Genomic DNA, 22,489 nt, shown 5'->3' on the forward strand with positions numbered 1-22,489 from the left:
GGCAGCCTGGGCCGGGAGCAGCCGCCCTGCCCTCTCTTTATTTCACCCCCACGCCCCACCCCAGGACCCTCTGGGAATCACTGTCTCCCTTCAGGCTGAGCTGAGCTGAGCGACAGCAGGGCAGAGAAGGGGACAGCGGGACTGGGTAGGAGCCCCCAGCCTGCCTCCCCACACCCCTGGCACCCGTCCGTGGGCTCCCCGGGGGGGCCAGTTCAGCAGTCGGTGTGCCTGCGTGGGGAGGCGTGGCCCCGCAGGGAGCACTGCATCTCCCGAAGGCGAGTGAGCCCACAGAACACGGGCCCACGGGGTGGAAGCCAAACCTCTGGTAGAAGGGCACCAGCCTGTCCTCGCACGTGAGCATGGCCAGGTGCATGCCCGGATGGCCGCCCAGGTGGTGCAGGTGGCGCCGGAGCAGGACGGAGCCCTTGCCCTGCCTCCGGAGGGGCAGTGCACGGCCAGCACGTGCAGGTGGGTCGTGCAGGCCCCGGGCCTGTGCAGTGTCAGCGACTCCTGGGGGCGAGAGATGGACACGAGTCCAGGTCACCTCTGTGGACACCTGCACCCCCAAACCACCCCCACCCGGGCCAAGGGCAGGTGCCCCTGAGTGCCTCTAATCAGGACCCCCCTCCTACCCAAGGAGACCCCAAATTGGGACCTACATTCCCAGCCCTATGGCGGTCCCTTCATGAGGGCCTTGAGACCGCAAAGGACTGGTCTTGCCCTGGAGAGGACCCACGTCTGTGCTCATCTCTTATCTCGGAGGAAGAAATCCCAGCCTCCAGGCTCCTCCCCCAACCTGGCTGCCTCTGTGAGCGCAGGAGGAGCTGGCGCCATCGGGCAGTGGCCTCTCCCCCGGAGGCCCTCCTGGGGCTGGGCATCTCTGCCCCCAGCCCCTTCCTCACCAGAGTGAGTCTCTCCTCAGCCCACAGGGAGCCGACGATGAAGGCCACGAGGCGGCCCTCCACGAACCAGTCCAGGGACAGCTCAGGACACAGGGCCAGGAAGTGCCGGACCTGGTCCAGGTTCAGGGGGCAGATGCCCGAGACAGAGATCAAGGCTGTGGAGCCGGCCCTGGTGGTGACTCCGTGGTCCACTGAGCATCGGCTCGGATGCTGGGGGTGGGCTCCCTCAGCCCCCAGCCCTCCCCCACAGGAAAGCAGAGGATTCAGGGCTGCTCTTCCCCCCGCTTTGCTGAACACACATGTGCTCTTGCACACGCACAGAAACACCCAGAGTCAGATACTCTGGGGTCCCAACTGCCAAGGGCAGGAGACTCGAGGGTCTTCTCTCCAAGGGCAACAGCGACAGAGTTCAGCAGCGTCCTGGACCCTGTTGGGGGGTTACCCACCCTCTCACTCAATCTCAGACATGCCAGGAGCATCCTCTGGGGTGAGGCAGCAAAACTCGGTGGGGAGTGTGTGGCGCCGCTGGTGACTTGGGGACTCTGGGATCCCAGGTGGCAGGCGCAGAGCCACAGGCTTCAGGTAGTGGATGCTCTGAGTGGACCTCCTGGCCACTGCTGCTACCCTGGGGGCCCCAGCTTCAGAAGTGGCCTCTGTGATGAGGAGGGCCCCTCTGCACCTGTTGCGGAGGAGCGATGGTCAGGGGTCTGGTCCTCAACTCCTGGGGGGCCGTGCAGGGTGATGGTGCATCTTGCCTCTTTTGTAGGGGACCTGGAGTGGGGAGTCTGGGGGCCGGGGTGGAGCGGGCAAGCAGGGCGTGGACACTTCCTGCCCTGTCCCTGCTCACTGGGTCCCTGGGTCACTGTTTGTCTCTTTCCCTGACCGTCTGCTGATGTGCACTTCTTAGAGGTGGCCATCCCTCCCTTACAAAGCCCCACGTCCTGCACGTCGCCCTGCCCTCCCTCCTCCACCTTCTCTCCCCACATCTCCAAGCCCCAAGCAGGGGACTCCCGTTCTTGAATTCTGGGAGCCCAGGGGCAGGGGTCCCACTTATCAGGACTGTGGGGCAGGGGCTCCAATGTTCCCCCCACAGAGCCAATCACCCCAGGGGCCATCCACAGGCTCAGGACCAGAAAAATCCAGACTCCTGGGTACACAGCTGTTGTAGCAAGTGTGGCCGGGCAGCACGTGATGTTGATCTCAGAGATTTCTAATCCCCCACCCGCCCCGCCTCCATATTACAGAAAGGTCGAAGTCAGCAGGGCTCCGGCCACCCTGTGCCTTGTCCCTGCGTGCTGAGGGTGAAACCTCAGATGGCACACGGTTGCAGGGGATTACAGTGGCTGGCTGAGGCCCCAGAGTTTTGGGGGAAGAGCACGGGGCTAAGCCTCATGGGTCCACTCTAATCCCTGCCTTGGCGCCAACTGGCTGGCACAGGCATTCGTCCTCTGTCCCCTGGAAGCCTGGGCAAGCCCACCTCTGAGGGTCCTTCCAGCTCTGGCAGCCTGAGTGTGCCACCATTTAGAGCACTTGCTTGGTGGCCAATTAGAACTGCAGACCCAGAGGGGAGGGGACAGTCCGGGTACTGTATGTAAAGTCAACGTCATCAAATGTCCCGGTGTGGGGACGGCTCAGGGGCTTCTCTCCAGACCCCTGTTGGTAGGGTTTTGCTCTTTGTGCCACAGTCTCCCTCCAGCACCAGCTCCCTTGAGAGGGTCCTGCGACCACGGTTCCCCCAGCTCTGACTCTACTCACCCTGCCCCCACTCTGCACTTCTTCTCCCATGATGGCTCCCATTTAGGGGTCCCACCGTCACCCCCTCCAGCCTGGTCTCCTTTGGGGCCTCCTGGCCCGCCAGACAGGGATACACACATCTGGGCAACAGCTGTGGCTGGCTGCCAGATCTCTCCTACAGGCTCTGTAGTCCCAGGCAAATCCTGGGCTATGGCTGGGCTCCTGCTCCAGGGCTCCAGAACATTCTAGGACAATTGGAGGCAGGTTGTCCAGGGCACATGGTGAACCCCAGAGGGCCATGGGACCTGACTGCCCACCTGCCCCAGCAGAGCCTGGCCTCTGATCCGGCTGAGCCCCCATCCCACTAATGCTCCATAGCGGTGGGATGACGGGTACAGACTTGGCTGTCCTCACGATGGAGTGGACATCTGAGTCACAGTATGGGAAGAACATTCTGAGGGACCGCGTGTCTTCACAGGGAAGCTGGGGCCCAAGCTTGGGGATGTTCTCTCTGGGTTGGAGGGGGGAACCATTAACAGGAAGAAAGATGAGGAAATGAGCAGACCCAGGATCAGGACACACCCCAGAACCCAAGGAGGGGGTGGCCAGCAGCATCTCATGCAGCCCAGAGTGGAGAAAAGATCTTAGATTCCCCTAACAAGGAGGCTTCTGATGGCTGTTAAGAGTCCTTCCAGGGCTTCCCTGGTGGCGCAGTGGTTGAGAGTCCGCCTGCCGATGTGGGGGACGCAGGTTCGTGCCCCCGTCCGGGAAGATCCCACATGCCGCGGAGCAGCTGGGCCCGTGAGCCATGGCCGCTGAGCCTGCGCGTCCGGAGCCTGTGCTCCGCAACAGGAGAGGCCACAACAGTGAGAGGCCCGCGTACTGCAAAAAAAAAAAAAAGTCCTTCCAGGACAGAGGGGTGGGGTGGGTGGGGACCAGATGCAGTGTTTTGGGGGGCCCCGAAACACTCTGATGATGCCTCTGAGACCCCAGTTTACCCAGCAGAGCAACCAAAAGGCCTGGACAGGCAGGGAAGGCAGCCCTCAGTTCAGGCACTTGGGCAACTAGTTGCATTTTCTGGTGGTTTTGAGGGTGGCATCCTTTTCTCATTCCTCCCCTGCACTTAAGATAGGCTCTGCGCACCTGGCACGGAGCACATTTTGCCTAATCATATTTACTTTTCCAACCATAATCTGTCACTAGCAGGTTCCCCAGGGGACAGAGGCTGAGATGGAGAATTGTGTGCAGGAGTTTCATTGGGCGAGCTCCCGGGAGCGTATAAACCTCTGGAAAACAGAAATTGTATTGAACGTGTGGCGATGTGCTAGATACAGAGACCAGGAGCCTATCAACTAGGTGGCAATTCTGTTGAGGAGGATGACACTTAGCTCGTTGATTTGCTGTGGATTTATTTTGAAGCCTCCTTTGCATAGATAGGCTGACATCACTGCAGGGCTGAATGTGGCCCCGTCCTTATTTAGGGTTCAAAATCTGCCATATTACACAGGCAGTTTCCTCAGGAACTTTCCAGACCTTTCTGCAACGGAGGTGTCAAAAGCAGGAAGAGTTCGCCACCTCCTGGAGAAAGAGGGGACCTACGGCTTCCTGAGCATCTGGAGCCCGGCTCTCCAACGGAAAGATCCCGTGAGCCGCATATATGATTTTCAATTTTCTAGTAGCCACATGAGAAAAAGCCAAAAGAAACAGGTTAATTTGATTTTAAAAAAATATTGTATTTAACCCAATATATATAAAGTTATTGTCATTTCAACAATCAATATAAAAATTATTAGACATATTTCACACTCTGGTTTTTTTTTTCTTTTATACACTGAGTCTTCATAATCCAGTGTCAATTCAGACCAGCCACATCTCAAGTGCTCAAGACCCACAGGTGGTTAGGGGCCACGGCAGTGGGCAGTCCATATCTAGAAACTGAAGTTTAAGGAGAGAGCAATGGTGGGGGGAGGCACATGTGTATGTGTGTGCACGTGTGTGTATACATGTGTATATGTACGTATGTGCACGTGGGGTGAATGTGCCTGTGTAGGGTGTGTGTCTAGGACAAAGGGAGAACTTGGGACTTGAGCAAAGACAGAGGTGTCCCAGAGACCTGTTGGCACCATCGGGACCTTTGAGAGAAGTTGGTTTGTTTTGTTCAATCATTCAACAAAATTTTTTTAAAATTGACACATAGTTGATTTACAATGTTGTGTTAATTTCTGCCGTACAGCAAAGTGATTCAGTTATACACATATATACAGTCTTTTTCATATATTTTCCGTTATGGTTTATCACAGGATATTGAATATAGTTCCCTGGGCTGTGCAGTAGGACCTTGTTGTTTATCCATTCTATATATAATAGTTTGCATCTGCTAACCCCAAACTCCTAATCCATCCCTCCCCCACCCCCTTCCCCTCTGACAACTGCAAGTCTGTTTTCTGTGTCTGCGAGTCTTTTTCTCAACAAAAATCTTTTGAGTACCTACTATGAATCAGAACTATGCTGGATGCTGGAATACAAAGGTACAAAGAAGATACGGTCCCACAGGAGAGACAGGCATGCAAATAAATGGTTGTAATAGAGGGAAATAAATGCAATCAGACAGGTATGACCAGGTAAGTGGGGAAAATAGGGCTCTTGGAAGACTTCATAGATAAGAAGCCCCAAGCTGGGGCTTCCCTGGTGGCGCAGTGGTTAAGAATACGCCTGCCAATGCAGGACACACGGGTTTGAGCCCTGGTCCGGGAAGATCCCACATGCTGCGGAGCAATAAAGCCCATGCACCACAACTGCTGAGCCTGCGCTCTAGAGCCTGCAAGTCACAAGTACTGGAGCCCATGCTCCGCATCAAGAGAAGCCACTGCAATGAGAAGGCTGCACACCGCAATGAAGAGTAGCCCCTGCTCTCAGCAACTAGAGAAGGCCTGTGCGCAGCAACAAAGACGCAACTCAGCCATAAATAAATAAATAGATAGATAGATATAGATCGAATAAAAAGAAGCCCCAAGCTGAGTATTGTAAGATGAAAAGGAGTTCTTTAGGTAGAACCATGGGTTGAAGTAGAGGAATAAAAAATTACAAGCAGGGCTGCCTTGGTGGAGCAGTGGTTGAGAGTCTGCCTGCTGATGCAGGGGACATGGCATGGGTTCGTGCCCTGGTCTGGGAAGATCCCACATGCCGCCGAGCGGCTGGGCCCGTGAGCCATGGCGGCTGAGCCTGCGCGTCCGGAGCCTGTGCTCTGCAACGGGAGAGGCCACAAGAGTGAGAGGCCCGCGTACTGCAAAAAAAAAAAAAAAAAAAAAAATTACAAGCAGATGGTGAAGCAAGTGCAAAGGCATGGTGGCCCCAAAACGTTGGGATCCTGGCGTTAGCAGCTGAGGCCAGAGCGTGGACTGTGTGCACTGGGTGCAGAGCTGGAAGGCGGGGTGGGAGGTAGGTGGAAGGAACCAATTCATAAAGGGGCCCTTGTGCCATTCTCTGGTGGACCATGGAAAGCCACAGAAAGACGCTAAACTAAGAAGTCGAATGGTCATGTTTATATTTTCAATCTCCCGGGAACAAGGTGGTGAGGCGACTACAGCAATGGCGTAGGCAAGGGATGGAGATGAATTAATAGCAGCAGGTAACGTTGATCAAGCTCCTACATTGTGCAGGCAGGTGCAAAGCACCTCCCATTCATCATGTCAGTTAAATTCTCAATAGCCCTATCTAGTAGGTAGTTATTATTCCCATTTTACAGAAAGGAAACCAAGGCTCAGAGAAGTAAAATAAGTTGCCCAAGGTCACATAGTGAGTCAGCGGCAGCACAAGCTTCAAACCCACGTTCATCTAACGGCAGAACCCCAGCCTTAGCCACTGTACCATCCCATCACCACTCCCGCACCAGCCCCCGTGGAGCTGCCCTCCGCGGAGCAGCTCTGGATTTGGGATTGTGAAAAGGGGGTAGAGGGACCATGACCTGGGCTTTGATGACTTATGGAGCTCAATATCGAGGGCTGACCCTCAGGTGGCCAACTTGGTACCCAGGTAAGTGACCCTGCCATCAACCTGGATGAGGACTCTGAGAAAAGGAAGGGGTTTGGGGAGAAGATGCCACTTGGCACCCGTGGCTGGTCATCCAGGAAACACCCACGTGTTGGTGCTGGAGTGTCGGTGGTGAAGAGCATGGCGTGATTAAACCGCTGCAGCCCTGTTGTTCTGCAAGCTGGTCTGGTGGATTTGCTGTCTTTGGCCCCTGTATCCTCAAGAAGGAGGGAAGCAGGATGAGCCTGCCAAGCCTGGGCTCTCACTATGGCTCAGCCTTCCCACTGTTGCCCTCAGCCCAAAGTGTTTCACGCAGTGGATTGCAACCCATCCTCAGAGTCAGGGGTGAGCATGGCCAAAGGCCAGCTGGTCTGGGTCCTGATTCTGGCTGTACTGCAGGGTGACCTTGGGCAGACCCCACACTTGGTTCTCCCAGGGCATCAATGCAAGGAGAGGTGAGGCTCCAGGGACAAGAAGAGCCCCTTTAACTCCAAGAGTCCGTGATTCTAGAGCAACACACAGCTGGATCTCAGAGGCGTTTCTCCAGCCAGCCACTGAGGTGTGGGAGGACTCTCCAGGGCAGCTCCCCTCCTGTCCCACTTTCTGAACTAAAGCCCCCAGTGCTGAAGCCAGCCTAGAGCCCCCCAAACACTCATTGCAGGGTAGAAGGACCTCTCTGAGCCCGTCTGAATTTGCTCCTACACGGAGGTTTGGAGGGGCCGGGCAGGGTAAGGCACCCCCAGGGGGCGGTGTGGGGCCCATGCACACTTCACGCATGGGTCTGGAGAGGCAGCCAGTGGCCAGTTAAGATAGGGACAAGACACGGCCTGCTTCCCAGAGATCAGCTCACTTTGCTGTCAGCTCTGCTGCCTCCTGCACCTGGCCAGCCCCTTAGCAAAGGGAGTGGCCAGGCTAGCTCAGTTTCTGGCAGGCACATTTGTAAATAAGCAAAATTCTCCCAAGAAGCATCTCTATTCGCCAAGAAGGGCCAGGTGTTGGGGCCATGAGAGAAGGGGGTTTCTCCATTGGGGAATAAAGGGTTTTTTTCATTCAACAATTATGAAAATAAAAATCAGGCAGTCGCTTCCATCCAGGCTCACCCCACTCGCCAGCCTGGATGTAAAGAGACACTGTCTGGGGGTTTGGGGTTTGGGAAGGAGTCAAGACTCAAACCTTGTCCAGGGCATCTCAGGTCTGAGTGAGGGCACTGAAGGTCACCACGAGGTGGGGAGGAATGCACTGAGCCTCTCTCTGTAAAAGGGCTCGGATGAAGCTCAAACTGGGGGTGATAGAACGGGCTTTGAGGGACTTCCCTGGTGGTCCAGTGCCTAAGACTCTGCCTTCCTAATGCAGGGGGCCCGGGTTTGACCTTTGGTTGGGGAACTAGATCCCACATGCTGCAACTAAGAGTTCGCATGCCACAACTAAAAGATCCCGCATGCCACAACAAATATCGCGCACGTGGCAACAAAGATCCTGCATGTAGCAACAAAGACCCGGCGCAGCCAAATAAATAAAATATGAAAAAAAGAGAAGAAAGGGCTTTGAGATAGCATGGGCAGGAGAGGGCTAGAGAGCGCTGCTCTCCCCCACCCCAGCTTCAACTCCTCAGGTATACAGAGAGGATGGGAAACTGGCCAAGTGGAAGTACAGAAACCTCAGACTGTACCCACCAAGATGTTACATTATTGCGTGCCAGTGCTGTGCCAGGCACTCACTAGGCACCAGGGTTACACATATAAATACAAGAGGATCCACGTGCTCAAAACAGGTTCAGCAAGGGAGGGGTCAGCATTTGAAATCTAGGTCTCTTGCCTACAGCCTAGAACGTTCTTGGTAGTGGTGCGGGAGCGGGGCACAGCACAGTCTGGTACAGTGCTTCACAAAGTAGGGGCTCATACTTCCTCCCTCACAGGCAGATAAGCTATGTAAAGGTGGGTAATCTATGTAAGCACTTATCATAGTACCTGGCATTAAGTTACAGCTCAATAAATGGTTGCTATTATTAGCTGTTATTATAAGAAGCCACAGAATAAACACGGCACATCTTCCTGGAGTGCTAATTTTACTCAACGATTAGGGAAAAAAGGACATTCTTTTTATATTAAAACAAACACTGGCATAAGCTGGAGTAGAACGCAAAGCTCACTTGGATTTTTGACCTCAAACAAAGATTTCGGGCGTTCATTGCCCTGCCCCTCCTAACGACTTGCTCACCCCCCATCCCTTGATGGACACAGGACTAGAAAATCCCCTGCAGGGACTTCCCTGGCGGTCCAGTGGTTAGGACTCCATGCTCTCACTGCCGAGGGCCCGGGGTTGGGTTCAATCCCTGGTTGGGGAACTAACATCCCACAAGCCACGCGGCGTGGCCAAAAAAAAAGACCCTGCACTTGAGTCAGGAAACCTGGGTTCCAACCTGGCTCTGCCAGTTACTACCTTGTGACCTTAGGTGCTGAATTCCTTGGGTTCTGTTTCCTCACTGGTACAAGAGGGTTAATTACACCTATATTCCAGATTGTGATAACAAACAAGATAATGTATGTGAATGTGCCTGGCAAAGTGCCTGGTCAATAATAGGTGATCAATAAATGTTAGGTGGATGCTCAATAAATGTTAGGTGATCGGGGCCAAGGAGACAGAGCTAAAGGGACATGGTAGATGGAATAGAAGTTATTATGTCACTGCTACTAAGCCTCCCAGGTCTTTGTGGGGAACTGTGTCCTTACAGCAATGATTCCAGATGGCCGTTCTGCACTGTGGTCTGTGACGGGAACCCAGCTGTGGCCCTGAATCATATACTAATTCCCCTTAAGCTCTTTTTCTATATCTTAGTATGTGAGTTTTCTAAGATACAGGTCCATATCTTAGTATGTGAGTTTTCTAAGATCCAGGCCCATATTGGGCCCCCCCCGCCCCAAGCCCAATAATTACCAATATTACTTATTACTCAATAAGTACTTGGCTCAGGGCATCTCATGTACTCAGGTTGCCATCTGTGCTTCATGCATGTTCTTCTTCTTTTTTTTTTCTATTTTTTTTAAATGTTTTTTTTCTTTCATGAGTGTTCTTATAACTTTTCCATGAGTGTAGTCTGTATCCTCGGCAGCCTATAAAGTACCCAATGGGGCTTCCTTGGTGGCGCAGTGGTTGAGAGTCCGCCTGCCGATGCAGGGGACACGGGTTCGTGCCCCGGTCTGGGGAGATCCCACATGCTGCGGAGCAGCTGGGCCTGTGAGCCATGGCAGCTAAGCCTGTGCGTCCGGAGCCTGTGCTCCGCAACGGGAGAGGCCACAGCAGTGAGAGGCCCACGTACCGCAAAAAATAAATAAATAAATAAAGTACCCAATGACTTTTTGGAAGAACCTAAATACTGTAATATTGAATCATCTTACTAATCTTCCATTGATGGTCTTGCAGAAAATTGTGGAAAAAGAAAAAAGATTTTAACTGAGAAAGGTGAGGGCTATATCTTGATTATTCCTAATTTCCTTTCAACAACCCATTATGAATCTGTCCGCTGAGAATACATCTAAATCTTTTGGAACTTACTTAGGAGACACATTAGTATAATTACTTTTTATATTTTAAAATGGCAATCTGGAGCAGATCATAGGTCTAAGAGTTCTTCCAATCTAGAATTTTAGTCTAGGCAGGGGGCTTGAAATATTATAATAATGTAATATTATAAAAAAAGTTCCTTTATTGAGGGAACTATATGCCAGGCACTGGTCTATTTCACTTAATCCTCTCAAATGCCAGATGAGACGGGTACTGCTATTACCTCCCCAATTTTACAGATGAGAAAATTAAGGTGAAAACAAGTTTATAAGCTTGCCAACTTTATAAGACTAGTAAGTGGCAGTGCTGAAAATTGGAATCAAACTCTTCTTGTTCGTTATGCGGGCTTTCTCTAGTTGTGGTGAGCAGGGGCTAGTCTTCCTTGCGGCACGCAGGCTTCTCATTGTGGTGGCTTCTCTTGTTGCAGAGCACAGGCTCTAGGTGCGTGGGCTCAGTACCTCCACAGCATGTGGGATCTTCCCGGGCCTGGGATTGAACCCATGTACCCTGCATTGGCAGGCAGATTCTCACACTGCGCCACCGGGGAATCCCCTATGGCTTCTACTCTTAACTACCTCACTATCCTACCTCTTGCCATGCATAAGCCTCAAGGAGCTTTGAACTCATTTAGATGTATTTAAAGCCAAACCACAGGGGCCACTAACACTTGCTTACCTTTCTTATTTATTTATTTAATTTAATTTATTTTTGGCTGCGTTGGGTCATCGTTGTTGCGCGCGGGCTTTCTCTAGTTGCGGCGAGCGGGGGCTACTCTTCATTGCGGTGCACGGGCTTCTCATTGCGGTGGCTTCTCTTGTTGCGGAGCACGGGCTCTAGGCACTCAAGCTTCAATAGTTTCGGCGCGCGGGCTCAGTAGTTGTGGCTCTCGGGCTCTAGAGCGCAGGCTCAACAGTTGTGGTGCACGGGCTTAGTTGCTCTGCGGCATGTGGGATCTTCCCGGACCAGGGCTCGAACCCGTGTCCCCTGCATTGGCAGGCGGATTCTAAACCACTGTGCCACCAGGGAAGCCCAACTTGCTTACCTTTCTGATCTTTCTCTGGGACTCCTTCACCAACCCCTTGACCAATCCCTGAGGGGTCATAACCTTCCAGGCTGTGCACGGAATTCCCTAACGCAATACACTCTAGATACACTATGTGGCCTTGCTTACAAGCTGCCTTGGAGCTGCTTTTAAGCCATTTAATGTGTACAGTACATGTTTTGCCTCCCCAACTAGATTGTAAACAACTAGAGGACAGAAACTGTACCTTGTTCTTTCTGTATCCCTCTCAGTGCCTATGACTAGACTGGAGACGCCAGGGGAGCTCATTAAGTGTTGTTGACACTCTTCGGACCATCCTCCGTCCCACCTCGGCCACTCCCCTTTTCCTCGGTGACCACTCTACTTCCTCCTCCTGGGTCCCCACCCCTGCCCCCTCCCTCTACTTTTATCCTCTCTGGCCCCGCTCGCCCTCGTGGAGTTCATCCGTTCCCACCACGTCCCCCGCCCCAGGCAGAATCTCCAGCGTCCCCTAGCGACAAGGCGGTAGCCCCTAGCAACCGCATCTCGGTTTCCTGACGACGACGGCACGTAAGGTCACGTCAGCGCGCCGTGGTTCCGCCCCCGGCGCCGGCTGGCCCCGCCTGCCCGCGCCTCTTTCGTCGCCGCCGCTGCTGCCGTTTCTGCTGCCGCTGCTGCTGCTGGTGCCGCCGCCGCCGCCGCCGCCGCCGCCGCCCGAGACTCGCGCAGAGCAGTTATGGCGGATCCAGCAGCACCCGCGCCCGCAGTCTCGGCTCCCGCCCAGGTCCCAGACACGGCCCCGGACGAGACCTCGGCCCCGGACGCGGCCCCCGCGCCGGCCCCGGCGCCCGCCCCGGACTCGGCCTCCGGGCCGTCCTCGGACTCCGGTCCCGAAGCCGGTTCGCAGCGGCTGCTGTTCTCTCACGACCTGGTGTCGGGCCGTTACCGCGGCTCGGTGCACTTCGGGCTGGTGCGCCTCATCCACGGCGAGGACTCGGACTCGGAGGGCGAGGAGGAGGGCCGCGGGAGCTCGGGCTGCTCCGAGGCGGGGGGCGCGGGCCACGAGGAGGGCCGGGCCAGCCCGCTGCGCCGCGGCTACGTGCGCGTCCAGTGGTACCCGGAGGGCGTCAAGCAGCACGTGAAGGAGACCAAGGTGCGGCTGGGCGGCGGGCCGGCGGGCGGGGGCCGGGGCCGGGGCCGGGGGCCGACGGAGGACCGAGTTGGCAGCTAGAGCCCTAGGGTAGGAGTGGAGACGTGCGGGTCGCTGCCCGGAATGGTGCAACTGCAGTGGGCCGAGGTGGGAGGACAAGCCTCAGCGGAGGGGACGCTCCGGTGCAAAGTCATTGCACCAGTCCTGGGCCACCGGGCCCCGGGCTTCCGCACACGGAGGACTTCCAAGCCGTACTAGGCTGCGGTGTCGGCCTCAAGATTGTGTATGTGGACCCACTCTAGTGGGGGGAACTCCTGGGGCTCTCGGGCACGCTCGGCTTTACACCGGTGCGGCGTTTTGCTGACCCCCAAGGAGCTACATGCTGCATTGTGCATCCAGAAAGGAAGGCCGTGCCGGTCCGGTCCGTGCAGGGAGGGGTTGTGGCATTCCAAAACAAAGGTAGAGCTGAAAATCGCGGCCGACATAAAACCGCAAGAAGTTCACTAGATTACAGAATGCGTTATTATGGGTGAAGAAAACCAACTTATTTGTGTTTTACCTTGTTGTCTCGTTTTAATTGCTGCAGGGAACTTTGAGTAAATCATTAACAATCAGAGCTGTGATATTAATAGTACTGGGGGAGCAGGGAGGGATGTGACAGCTGCTGACTGGGATTGATGACTCTTAAGTACAGTTGGACTAATTGAAAAAAAAAAACTGTAGAACTATGGATGGAGGAGAGCCACCCATTTGGAAACCTGAAGGGTTTTTTTTTTTTACCTGGGGCCATTAAGGAAACGTCACACTCCCTTATGATGTTGGTGAATACTGCAGTTTTACAAAACTGCAAAAAGCATTCATTGTCATAAACCTGAAACTGTGAACCAAGGTTGGTTTGGTGGTTTTCATGACTTGTTTTCTTGAGTGTGAATTCCTATCAGTGATTCAGACAGACACACACGCCCCCTGTATTTTTCACCCCTTCTTCATCTCCTCCTCCTTCTCTCCTTCAAGAAAACATTTCGAATGCTTCTTAAAAATTACCACCAGTACCGCTGTGTTGGGAAGCAGGAATCAGGCCTGGGCTGGTTTAGCTGCCTGGGATGTTGAGTGGTGTGATTTCAGGGGAGGGCACTTTAGAAGTTAATCTGGGTTTCTCACACCCTGGGAGACAAAGGTGACCTGCACAAGGGGTCTGTGATGACAGCTCAGGCGGGGAAAAAGGCCCCACTCCCAGGAAGAGCCTATGATCCATTTCCTAGTGGCAGAAGTGACTGCTGATACCAGCAAGGTCTTTTTCCTGGCCAGCGCACGGGCATCCACAGACATAGAAATCTGCACACAGGACCCCTGGCTTCCCCTCAGAGAAATACAAATCAGGCGGTAGCTTCTCTGACTCAGAGAGAAAACGATAAGTTCATGCAAAAGTATGTGGAAAAGATTACTTTTCGCAGCAGAATGCTTCTTAAAAATTACCACCAGTATTGCCGTGTTGGGAAGGGAAGATTTTTGCTCTTTACGCTGTCACACTAGTAAATGGTTGCTAGCGTTTTCCTGTGGGTTCTTAAAAAATGTTTTTCCCGAACCATCTTCTCTAAAGGTTTGTGACTTTGGAACGGAACTCGTTTTACTCTGTCATGGCCTCCTGCCCTGGGACTCAGGGAGGCAGGCCTAGCTCACTGCCGGGAGCTGCCATGTTTATCAGTTGTTGTTCCTGTTCATCTTGACACTGGTGGTTAACTTTGTTTACATTTATGTTCAGTCTGCCTCCCCCCACCATGTGTAATTATACGAAGTTTGACTTAAAATACCTATTTTGGAATTTAGTAGAAAGTAGCTTCAAGGCACCAGCTTGGATATATTTTGAAGCTGCCGTCTTGACTTGCTTTGAATTTGTTGAAATCCATCGTGGCTCCAGTGGTGATGTTTTCTTTGCCATTGTAGTTTCTGCAGCTTCTGAGCTTGGCAGAAGCTAAGCCATGTAAGAATTCTAGGAAGTGGTGACATGTAGTGTCTATTCATGGATGGCAGGACCCACTGCTGCTTTTAGGATTTGAGAGTAGGCTTACTGGGGAGGGAGAGACGAGTTTATACCTGATAGGCACCTCTCTGTTATCCAGAGCTGTAGGCACAGATAACCCTGGTCAGCTGAATGTCTCTCTTGCTTTGCTCCTGACCACCCACTAGGGTGATGGGGTGGGTCCTGGGACCTTGCAGCATTGTGGTTTAGGAAGATTTTCCTTCTCACCTCCCACTCCTTATAAATCCATTGAGGCGACGGTGTGCCGTAAAGGAAAGACCATTAGACCGAGACTGAGCATTGAGGTTCTGATTCCTAGTCCCCCACTAATCTGGTTATGAGATTTGAGAACCCAGTTATTGATAGAATAAAATAGTGACAATCTTGGGAAACTTATTTCTTTTTAAAGCTGCCACCTATTGGCATTTTGTAAGTAGTGTCCTGTTAGTGTGGATTGTTTAGTAGGCTGTGGAGTGTTTTTGTAGTTTTCGTGTTAGTACGGTAGACAATGAGTAATCTTAGTCTCTTAATTTCTTTTAAGTTTTTAATGAACAAATTTAGAAAATTCAGAGAGAGAGATGAAGAGGCTGGCCAACAAGTCCTACCCCCTCCTGGCCACTACCATGAAAATTATCAGCAGAAATAAAATAAGGAGTTCTTCCTAGAAACTGGAATTTATGGTCCAGCTCCTGAGGCTTCAAGCAGCCAAAGTTACGCTTCTTCAGGACGTAAAAGAAGCGCGCAGTTCGTGCTCCTTCCTTTCCCTGAGCTCCTGACCCCTTCAGTATGGTAGCTGATTTATCTACTTGAAACTTTTCCCATTTGGCCATGGATCTCCTATGCGGAGATTTGCCCCATCCCCATCAGCGGTCATCCTTTGAGTAAATGTTTGGAATAAAGCCAAATGCCGATAGCCTCTTCCCCTTCTTGAGCATTGGCTAGATGTGGGTCTTTCTGGTCTCCACGTGAGATGGTTGGACAGAGTGGCCCCTATAAGGAAGAGAGCTAACTGCTGTCTGTCCAGGTTTAGGGCCTTCTTGTTTACACTGCTTTAGCTTTCCTTTGCTTTCCCATCTCTTGTGCGTTGTCTTTTGCTCTCAGTTGCCACAACTTTCAGGGTCTTACCTGGCTTGAAATTTCATGTCTAAATTAAAGCTGTCTGTTCGTGATCATCCTGCTTTTGTGAGATGTTTTGTGTGGGGGGTGTGTGTGTGTGTGTGTGTAGAGCATCCCTGATGTCAGGAATTGGCTTTTCAGTCTATTTTTGTCTCCTACTCAGGCCATCATTTCCATGGGGAAAGCTATTTAAGTGTCGCATCACAGCGTGCGAAGTTTGCTTCCTTCGCTTGTCCAGGTGCTGGGCTCATTAAAAGCAGTTGTTCTTAGTGATGTGAGGTTAAGCAAGATGCAGGACTAAGTGCATCTAATTGCATTTTATTCAGGTAGGATCACAGCGCTTGCGGCATCTCACCGTTGTTCTGTGATTTTAGTCTTCGCCCCTTGGCTTCTGGTTTCTAACTCCTAGGCCTCAGTGCCTTCGTGGTGCCTCTGTCTGGCTCGCCACCTGACTCAAGGGCACTTTCACCAGATGAAGGGCGTGTGTTTGTGTCCCGTGATTGGAAGTCAAAACCCTTGGGTGCTCTTCCTGTCTGTCACCTACTCTGAATGACCTTGGCCTTGTCACTGCCTCATTTTGTCTCTCTGCAATAAAATACGAGGTCTGTCTTTCTAGCCCCTGAAATGAGCCTGCACAGGTGGAATAACCAGAAGTGTCGCCAGGTGGTGCCCGTAGCAGCCACTTGGCTCTTAGCAGACACCATCCTGATGTCCATCAGACAGAGCCAGCCCCGTCCCTGCAGGAGATCACGTCCATGTGTCATAGGGTGATGCCCACGAAAGAGAAGCAAAAGGTGCACCACAGGGGTTTGTTTCAGGGGTGTAGGAATGCCTGTGTGATGATGTTGTTGCTTGTGACCTGGTGGATTATAGATTTGATTTCTTTATTAATAAGCCTCTTCTATAAATACTCATGATCTTCACTCCTCTGTTACTTTATAAGAAATTCAGTAGTGCACGTTTAAAGTAACGTCTGCCGAAGTCCACCAACCTCCAGGAGGGGGAGGGAATGAATATGTATGTATGTATGTATGTATGTATGTATGTATGTATGTATGTATGTTATGTATATCTTGCAGAATCCAGGAGGCGTTCTTTTGAAATTCCCAAAAGACAGGTAATGGGATTATGAATTATAGGGATGACAGAGTATTGCTTTTGTACTTAAAGATTACATAATGTTTGTTCTTCTCATTATTGCGGTACTATGTGCTGGGCACTCCACAAGTGCTTTATGTGCATTGCTCACTTAATGCTTGCAGTGCCCCTGTGAATCAGGTACTGTTATCATCCCTGTATTTCAGAGGAGGAAACTGAGGAACAGAGAAGTTGAGTAACTAGTCCAATGTCACACTGCTAATAAGTGGAGGAACCCAAATACAAATGGAAGTAAATATAGTTTGCTGTCATCTGAGGATTCATAGGTCGTTACTCTATCGAGTTCCCTAATCAATCGTGAGTCACAAACCCTGTGATTGGCATTAATCATCCAGTCTTTGCACACTTAGAAGTCATAGTGGAGTAGGCGGGAAGCGCAGGTGAGGAGAAAGGGCAGGGCATTGGGATGGGTGGGAGGTGGACCAGCGGCCGCGAGGGAGGGGATCATGGCTGGGAGCAGGCGTGTGGGGGAAACACCATGTTGGCGCTGCAGGGCGCTTCTCTTCTACAGTTGTCATTCCCTGGCCCCTCGGTCGTTATCAAAATAATGGTCAGAAAACACATTTTATTTCCGGAGAACTTGTGAACACCCCTAGATGTTGAGTGTAAGGAACCTTTGTAAGTCTGATTCCCCACCTGCATCTCCCGCAGCAGAGCAGGTCTGAGTAACTGGTCTTTCTGTGTTGTCTTAGAAAAGGTTGGTGTTAGGAAATCCAGCCTGACCTCGTGCCCCCTCTCCTGCTGCTGTTGTCATCCCATCCGGCTGGGAATGCTGAGTCACGAGTCAGGTTCAGGTTCGGAAGGACTCCTCGGAGAGAGGCTGAGTTCCGCTCAGTTCCAGTCCCTTCTCCTGTCAGTTTCCCAGCAGACTCTGCTCCCCACCTGTTTTGGCTTTAGGACATTGAAGGTCTTTTAGTGCTTTCCCCATCCCCACATCGCTGGTATTCCTACTTTCTTCTTTGTCATTTTCCTGTTCCATTGAAAGGAACTTTTTCTCTTTTTTACTCTTTTCCCCGGGGGCCTCATGGAGTCCAGTGGAACATCTATGGGGCCAGTACTTTACAAGAGGGGTGCAGGTAGAGTGTGTGACGTGAATTGCTGTCACAACAATGCTGGACCCGTGATCAGTGTTAGCTGACCCTGTGGTCCCCTCAGAGTTGAATTTAGGGTGATTTCGGTGATGAGTGGGTTCTCTTAAAAAGCCTTAACCCTTGGAAGACATCATCTGTGCTTCTGTTCCGATTGAAAGAACTTTCGGAGTTTGCTGCCCAGAGGTTAGGCTGCTTCTGGATCGGGGTGGGAGGGTGCTCAAAAGGGGGAAACGGCCATCAGGACCGTTAACAAAGTGCTTCTCAGTTTACAAGGTGCTGTCACTTGTACTTACTAGCGGTTTGGTGTTTTTGACTGTAGCTCCTCCCTGAGGCTTCACTGGCCTGGCGGCTCGATGCTAAGCCCTGAGAAAGTCGAGGTTTTCACGCTGCTGCGTCCACAGTGGCAGCTCTTACTGAGCAGGGACACACGTTCAGAATTTCTTCTCTTGCTGACATTTCCCCCAGCCTCCGGGGGCTTTATCAGGAGCCACCTGACGTGTGGTTACAGACAGAGAGGAGCAAAACGCTTACTGGAATTTTTTGTAGTTCAGAATAGGACTGAATCATGTTAATGGGGAGCCCTCTGCATTTATCTACTCCAAGCTTCTTTGCCCTTGTTTTGCTCTTCAGCTGCACTCTGCAGTTGACGATTTCGTGTCCTTCAGTGCAGGCTGACTGTGTTGAATGGATCTTTCGGTCAGTTTTGTCCGCAGGTATACTGTGTTCTTCTGAGGCAGGATTGTGAAAAAGTTTTTATGATTTAAACTGAGGCAAATGATACACTGTTCAGGAGTATTCAGCTAGGCAGTAAGTGCTGGAATGCAGTCCTTTTGGGGTTAAATCCAGTTGAGTGGTTGAGGGGTTTTTGGTTTGCATATTTTGAGAGACGGAAACCTTTTATTTTCTGCAGCGAGGTCAAAGGAATGAGACACTTACCAGCTCGCTTCTGGTTTAAATTGATAGCATAACTATATCTGGTAAAAATTCAATCTGAGCAGTTAAAAAAATTTAACTGAGTAGTGCTTTAAAAAAAAAAAAGGAAAAAGCATTCAATCCTATTCAACAATAAAATGAACCCCCCCCCCCCAGCTGCTGGAGAGAGTTCCTGCAGTATTAAGAGCGTTCTTCACTTGCATCCTGCAAGCGAGAGCTGGTCTTTCACACTCCGCAGCTCTGATGAGGTTCTTCCTCCTTGTTTTAATTTTGATCCTCTTTGTGGGAGATGCTGCTGTGATGAGGGCTAGTGAAGCCGTCTTGACAGGCATATCCACAGGACTGTCCTTGCCGGCCCCCTGTAAGTACAGGCGGGAAGGAATACAGACACACACACATCTGTGTCTCTTGCGTGGCTTCTGGCAGCATCAGGACGTGACATACTCCGTGTTGAAAGCATCCTATTTGTCTGCTCTGTTTAATTACTTAAGGGAGTTCGAGGGCCCTGAAGGCTGATGATATCACCTTCAGGGTGAGGAAGGAAGAGCATCTCGCCCACCCTGGTGTGCTTTGGGGGGCACCCCAGCACCCCGTGATGAGAAGGGGGGTGTGTTTCCATTTCCTTGTGACTGGCACACCCCAAGCCTTTCTCCTTCTGGCCTCACACCACTGGGTGTGAACAGCTCTTCTGAAGGTCACGAAGGACTAGTGAATTCCTGGTCACTGTACTCACTGATTTTTTTTCTCAGTTCCTGTCCTTTTGACCTGCCAGCCTTGTTAATATGGTCCATCACCCTCCTACTGGAACCTTTCTTCCACTGGGTTCCACTATACTGGCTGTAGTGAATTTTTCTCTCTTTTACCGTTTTCCTCTTACCTCTCTCAGAGATTCTCCTCTCCTCCTGTCTTTTCTTCAGTGCTGTCATCTGCTCCTGCAGCGCAGCTGGTACCTGCATTTACACGACTTCCACGTCCATAGCGCGTTCCCAACTGCTTACTTGCTAGCCCTGTCCTGTCATCTAGAGTCTCAGACTTCTCACGTGTAACTGCCCTCCCCACCCCAAATCTATGGAATTTTAAAAATTCCTTTTCCCAACTTTTTATTATGAAAAAATTTCAAACATACAGAAAAGTTGGACGACTAGTCCAGTGATTTCTAATTACCAACAACCATCTTGAGTCAGCAGTTAACCTTCTGCCAAGTTTGCTTTATCTGTGTGTGTGAGAGTATGCGAATATGTTTCCTCCTGAGCCATTGGTAAGTTAGTAGCAGACATGGTGACGGTCGCCTCTAAATACTCAAGTGTACATCTTCTAAAAATCAGAACATTTGGGATCATTTTAAATTTACCTTTCTGGGCTCCCATTCTAATTTTTTTCCCCTGTTATGAATAATGCTGCTATGAAAATGGGTGTACAGATATTTCTTTGAGATCCTGTTTTCAGTTCTTTTGGGATATACTCAGAAGTGGAATTGCTGGATCATATAGTAATTCCATTTTTACTTTTTTGAGCAACTGCCACACTGTTTTTCCATAGCAGTGATACCATTTTACATTCCCACCAACAGGGCATAAGGGTCCCAATTTCTCCATATCCTAGTTTGTTATTTTTATTTATTTATTTTTTGATCATAGCCATCCTGCTGGGTGTGAGGTAATATATCTCATTGTAGTTTTGATTTGCGTTTCCCAGATGATAAGCGATGTTGGGCATCTTTTCATGTGCTTATTGGTCACTTGTATATCTTCTTTGAAGAACCTTTTATTCCAAGTCATTTGCCCATGTTTGAATTGGGTTGTTTGTTTTTTCGTTGTTGTTGAGTTTTAGGAGTTCTCTCTGTATTCTGGATATTAATCCTTTATCAGATATGTGATTTGCAAATATTTTCCCCCATTCTCTGGGTTGCCTTTTTACTCTGTTGGTAATGTCTTGACGCATACAGTTTTAAAATTTTCATGAAGCCCAAATTTGTCTGTTTTTTCTTTTGTTGTCTGTACCTTTGGTGTCAGGCCCCCGTTCTAATTTGTCATTAAATCTTTGTTTGAAACGCCTCTTGCATCCTCTGCATGTCCTTTCTCCTGGACTGGTTCGCTCTCTGGTTGCCTGGTGTCCAGACTCCTCTCCTGGTCTCCCTGCCTCCAGACCCAGGATCCCAGGCTGACCCCCCAGCTGCTTGTCATGCCTTAGCTTGTCTTCAAGCCTCCTCACCTATGTTTCACATGGCCTCCAGCCTCTTCAGGTGACTCCAGCTAATCTGTTTCCCCACATCAGTTGCGCTGTTCCCTGCGTCTCAAGCCCCATGGTACTTAGACGACACACTCGGGTTCTCTCCCTGGGTTGGACGCTTCTTGAGAAAGAGAGCTTTCTGTGAAAGCTTATATTCTGAGTGACTCACGTGTAGGAGTGAGTAACTCCTTCAATTAAAAATGGATCTGGGGGCTTCCCTGGTGGCGCGGTGGGTGAGAGTCCGCCTGCCGATGCAGGGGACACGGGTTCGTGCCCCGGTCCGGGAAGATCCCACATGCCGCGGCGCAGCTGGGCCCGTGAGCCATGGGCGCTGAGCCTGTGCGTCCGGAGCCTGTGCTCCGCAGCGGGAGAGGCCACAGCGGTGAGAGACCCGCGTACCGCAAAAAAAAAAAAAAAAAAAAAATGGATCTAACCATCCCTGTTTATCAGTGGTGGGGGAGTGGGGAAAGCGTGGGTAAATGATATCTGATCGGCACTTGTAAAGGCTGATTGCATGGAATCACCTGGCTCTTGTTAATGCAGATTCTTCTGAAACAGTCAGACTGGGGTGGGTGGGCCTGAGGACCTGCACGTCTAATATGCTCCCTGTGATACAGACTCTGCTTGTTGGGACTAACTACCCTTTGAATTGGACTGACGTAGGTCCTTAAAAACCCTGTTGGCGTCAATAGTTTCAGTTTGTAATCTACCCCCATCCCCAGTTTTAAGCACACACAGCTGGCTTGAGGCTTTCGTCTCCCTTCTGCTTAGTCCTCTAGTGGCAGTGTTCATGCCAGAAATGGTCAAAAGATGGGGCCACAGGAGGGAAGGGAAATTAAGTTGCCTTTAAAAACCAGGCAGTGCTTTCAGGTCATAGTGGTAGAAAGACCTGTTTTCTTCCCCACTACCCTTTTGCCTACTGACCAATATTAATACACAGCTGTCGCCGAGACGTTTCATTGGACTTAATTTCTTTTTAGGGTGAAAACATATGACAGTTGTCATGAGTATAATGCAACCAGTCCAAGAGAAAAATGATGGAAATTGCTGTCCTTCATCCAGCCAGTACCAGCGGGGTGCCTGCCGTGTGCCAGGAAGTGTAATGCTTGCTTTGCGTGTGTCATCTTTCTCTTTCCCTAAAGTGGCCAGTGTCCCCATTTTAGAGAGGAAGAGATTAAAACCGAGAGGATGCCTGTAACTCACTCAAGGCACACAACTAGTGAGGGGCTGGCCTGGGATGTTTGTGCTGCCAAAGCTCGGGCTCTTTTTCTTTCTTTCTTTTTTAATTAATTAATTAATGTATTTATTTTTGGCTGTGTCGAGTCTTGCTCGCCGCACGCAGGATCTTTCGTGGCTCTTTCGTCGCTGTGCGTGGGCTTAGTTGCCCCAAGGCATGTGGGACTTAGTTCCCCTTGAACCGAGTCCCCTGCATTGGAAGTGGATTCTTAGCCACTGGACCGCCAGGGAAATCCCTTGGGCTCTTTGCACTGGGTACACAGCTGCCCCTGCAACTGCTGGGTGCTGTGGAAGGTGGAGACCCCCCGC

At 51.1% G+C, this 22,489-nt stretch overlaps 2 protein-coding genes across 3 annotated transcripts in view; one reads left to right on the top strand and one right to left on the bottom strand.

Moving 5' to 3' along the window:
* Positions 1-169: 169 nt before the first annotated feature.
* AANAT (aralkylamine N-acetyltransferase) lies at positions 170-2,127 on the bottom strand. Its single transcript, XM_089900130.1, is given in 6 exon segments — positions 170-271; positions 274-447; positions 450-510; positions 903-1,057; positions 1,349-1,528; positions 1,531-2,127. Coding segments are annotated over 6 exon segments (1,116 nt in total). The 5' UTR covers positions 2,018-2,127; the 3' UTR covers positions 170-212.
* Positions 2,128-11,906: 9,779 nt separating this feature from the next.
* UBE2O (ubiquitin conjugating enzyme E2 O) overlaps positions 11,907-22,489 on the top strand; it is a 55,975-nt gene continuing 45,392 nt past the window's right edge. The window contains exon 1 of one of the 2 annotated variants that reach the window (XM_022589512.3): positions 11,907-12,400. In XM_022589512.3, the coding sequence (XP_022445220.1) occupies positions 11,984-12,400 (417 nt within the window). In that variant the 5' untranslated portion in view covers positions 11,907-11,983. The remainder of the gene's footprint in view (positions 12,401-22,489) is intronic. The other variant, XM_022589513.3, reaches the window with a different exon arrangement.

This window comes from Delphinapterus leucas, chromosome 19 (genome assembly GCF_059928025.1).
Source record: "Delphinapterus leucas isolate spDelLeu-1000000601 "Yukka" chromosome 19, BTC_Dleu_Yukka2, whole genome shotgun sequence".
In the NCBI taxonomy this organism is placed as follows: Eukaryota; Metazoa; Chordata; class Mammalia; order Artiodactyla; family Monodontidae; genus Delphinapterus; species Delphinapterus leucas.